This window comes from Penaeus japonicus, unplaced genomic scaffold (assembly GCF_977035675.1).
Source record: "Penaeus japonicus unplaced genomic scaffold, GWHDUDI00000001_assembly GWHDUDI00000030, whole genome shotgun sequence".
NCBI lineage: Eukaryota > Metazoa > Arthropoda > Malacostraca > Decapoda > Penaeidae > Penaeus > Penaeus japonicus.
Window position 1 is genome coordinate 2,701,382 of NW_028234432.1, and position 2,500 is coordinate 2,703,881.

Sequence of the window (2,500 nt, forward strand, 5' to 3'; positions counted from 1 at the left end):
TGTCTATTGCAAGTAAAGATATTTTTTACCTACATTAGGTTAGGTGTTCACAAATCCTTCAAGATCACCTGTACATACGTACATTGTGCAGTTGCATAAATCATTTTTCCAAGAATCTGTACCTCAGCTGTAGATTAAGAGTCCCTAAAAAAACAAAGTTATTTATATCTCTCATTGTTCTACAGGACCTTGCCCTGATTGAAGCCCTGTGGAAGCAAGATGTTGACCTGGGAGTTCCCCGTGAAGTCTTCGAGGAGGATGGTTTGGAGCCCCCTGTGGACTCCCAGACCAAGGACAAGGACCACGGCAAGAATGTAAGTTTCTCAGCAAGGTGGAGCTTTAATGTAACAGATGATTTTGTGTTTCTAAGCTTTGTTGAAGTTGTGGGGGAGAGAAAGAGACCATTAGGTAAAAATAGTCATACAATGTCTCAAATGGTCAAGAATTAGGAACTTTATTTGTCATTTATTTTCCTTTATACAGTTAGAAATTAACTTTCATGGTATCTAAATATTTGCAAGCTAAAAGTTGGAAATTGATTAAAGAGCAGTCCTGCTTGATTCAGATATACTTAATGTGTTCATCATTTATTATGTTTACATTTCATTACCAAAAAATGTATGATTTGTAATAATTAGATAATATATTTTTACTCTTTGTTTAGGGAAAGTTGTATTATTAGAAAGATAATTGATTAAAGTATACTTCTAAAAGTATTGTAATTGAAATCTAATTGCAAGGAAGTATTGATCCAAGGTCAAAATGGTCGTTTATCATTGAAATTTCAAGCAGAGGATTTAGTGAAAGCTCAAATTTACTTTTTATTTTTTAATTTGTGGTAAAATATCATGAAAGACTTTTAGTTGCCTCATCAGAGTTAGAAGCTAAATCAGTCTTGTTTTACAGCCCAAGAGTGAGACAAAGATTGATGAAAAGCCTGATGAAAATCCATGGATGCATTTCAACTTCACCATTGACTCTGAAACTGGTAAGTTCTTGAAGATATATTTTTTTCACATTTCTTTTTCCAAACATTTTTGTGTGAATTTTTTTCAGATGTAAAAATCAAGGAAAGGAAGGAGAACAGTAAACATGAATATTAGATACAGTAAAGCTCATGACAAGGGATTCTTATGATATTAAAAGAAAGGTACAATTGAAATTAAATTCAATGCCAAATGGAAGGCATATAATTATACTATTTATTTATGATGCATGGTTAGGATGGCATGGCAATACACAATAAAAACTTTGGACCAATGTTCATCATAGGTCCCCCTCAATTTGGGGGGATTCTTGGCTTGCAGTTTATTTTTTTCTTATAAAGTGAAGGTGATCATTATTTCTTGTTAATTGGTTATATAGACAGTTTCCCAGAAAATGCAAATAAAACACTCATTAATCCATTCGCACTGGCTGATTATTTGCCTAATGCTGCTCCCACTGTGAAGATAACAAGAGCATGCAACCTCCACGTGCTAGATCTATTATGGCACAATACTGCGCTATACTTCTCAAAGCACTCTACACCTGATAATTTTATGAGATGCTGTGACGCGTTTTTTTTATTTTTTTTTATTATATTTTTGTGATAAGTCAAGAACAGTATGACTAAACAAATGGAAGTGCAGTGAGTATATACATATGTAACTATGTAAAACGTGTATTCAGAGGAAGAGATCATGATGTGATAGAACGTCATCTTGCAGGATCAAAATATTCCCATGATGTGATAGCACGTTATCTGGTGCGGATGGGTTAAGCAACAAAAAACACATATTTTTCATATAAGACAACAGAATATTTATTTAGATTTATATATATGTACTTAGATGTGTGAATAGTAAAGTGACAGTAATACACCATAAAGTGACTGTGATGTGTATTAGTATCGTGTAAGAAGGAGCAATGGGGGAATGGAAAGGATGGGAGGATTGACTTATGAATGCTGAGGGAGACGAGAGCCTACAAAGGGAATTGGGATCATTAGTGTGTGTGGCTGGAGGAAACTTGCCAAATACTACAAGATATATATTGATGGACACTATAAACATCTCATTCATAACGAAAAAGATGCAGGGGAAAGCGTGTCATTTCTCGTGACATAGTTGTGACGAATAGGGAAGCCCACACAGGATGCTGCCAGTAACTAACAGTTCAGATGTTTTATTTTAGAAAATAGATAGTGAAAATCATGAACCTTTTTATCTACTTTTGAATAGTAATGGTGGTATATCATGTTTTATGAATGAATTGTGATTGTACATCTGAGAGAATTTTTCTTTTGCAAGAGGAGTTTATCTAGTTTTTTGTAATTATACTCCCAAGCTAAGCACTACTATTTAACCATTCTGAGACAGGCCACATCTTAAGTTGTGCAGACTGGGTGGGCATCTCAAGATGTATTTATTTTGCTATTATTTTCAAGACTTGTGGTATGATATATGAGGACATTTTTAGTATTATAGCACTGTAAAACCATATGGCATTTATTTAAACA

At 33.9% G+C, this 2,500-nt stretch overlaps 1 protein-coding gene across 11 annotated transcripts in view; it reads left to right on the top strand.

The window, feature by feature from the left end:
* The window catches only part of cnc (NFE2 like bZIP transcription factor cap-n-collar), a 412,613-nt gene that overhangs the window by 40,944 nt on the left and 369,169 nt on the right, over nucleotides 1-2,500 (top strand). For all 11 annotated transcript variants that reach the window (XM_086554849.1, XM_086554850.1, XM_086554840.1 and 8 more), the window contains 2 exons: nucleotides 186-314; nucleotides 907-988. In XM_086554849.1, the coding sequence (XP_086410975.1) occupies nucleotides 186-314; nucleotides 907-988 (211 nt within the window). The remainder of the gene's footprint in view (nucleotides 1-185; nucleotides 315-906; nucleotides 989-2,500) is intronic.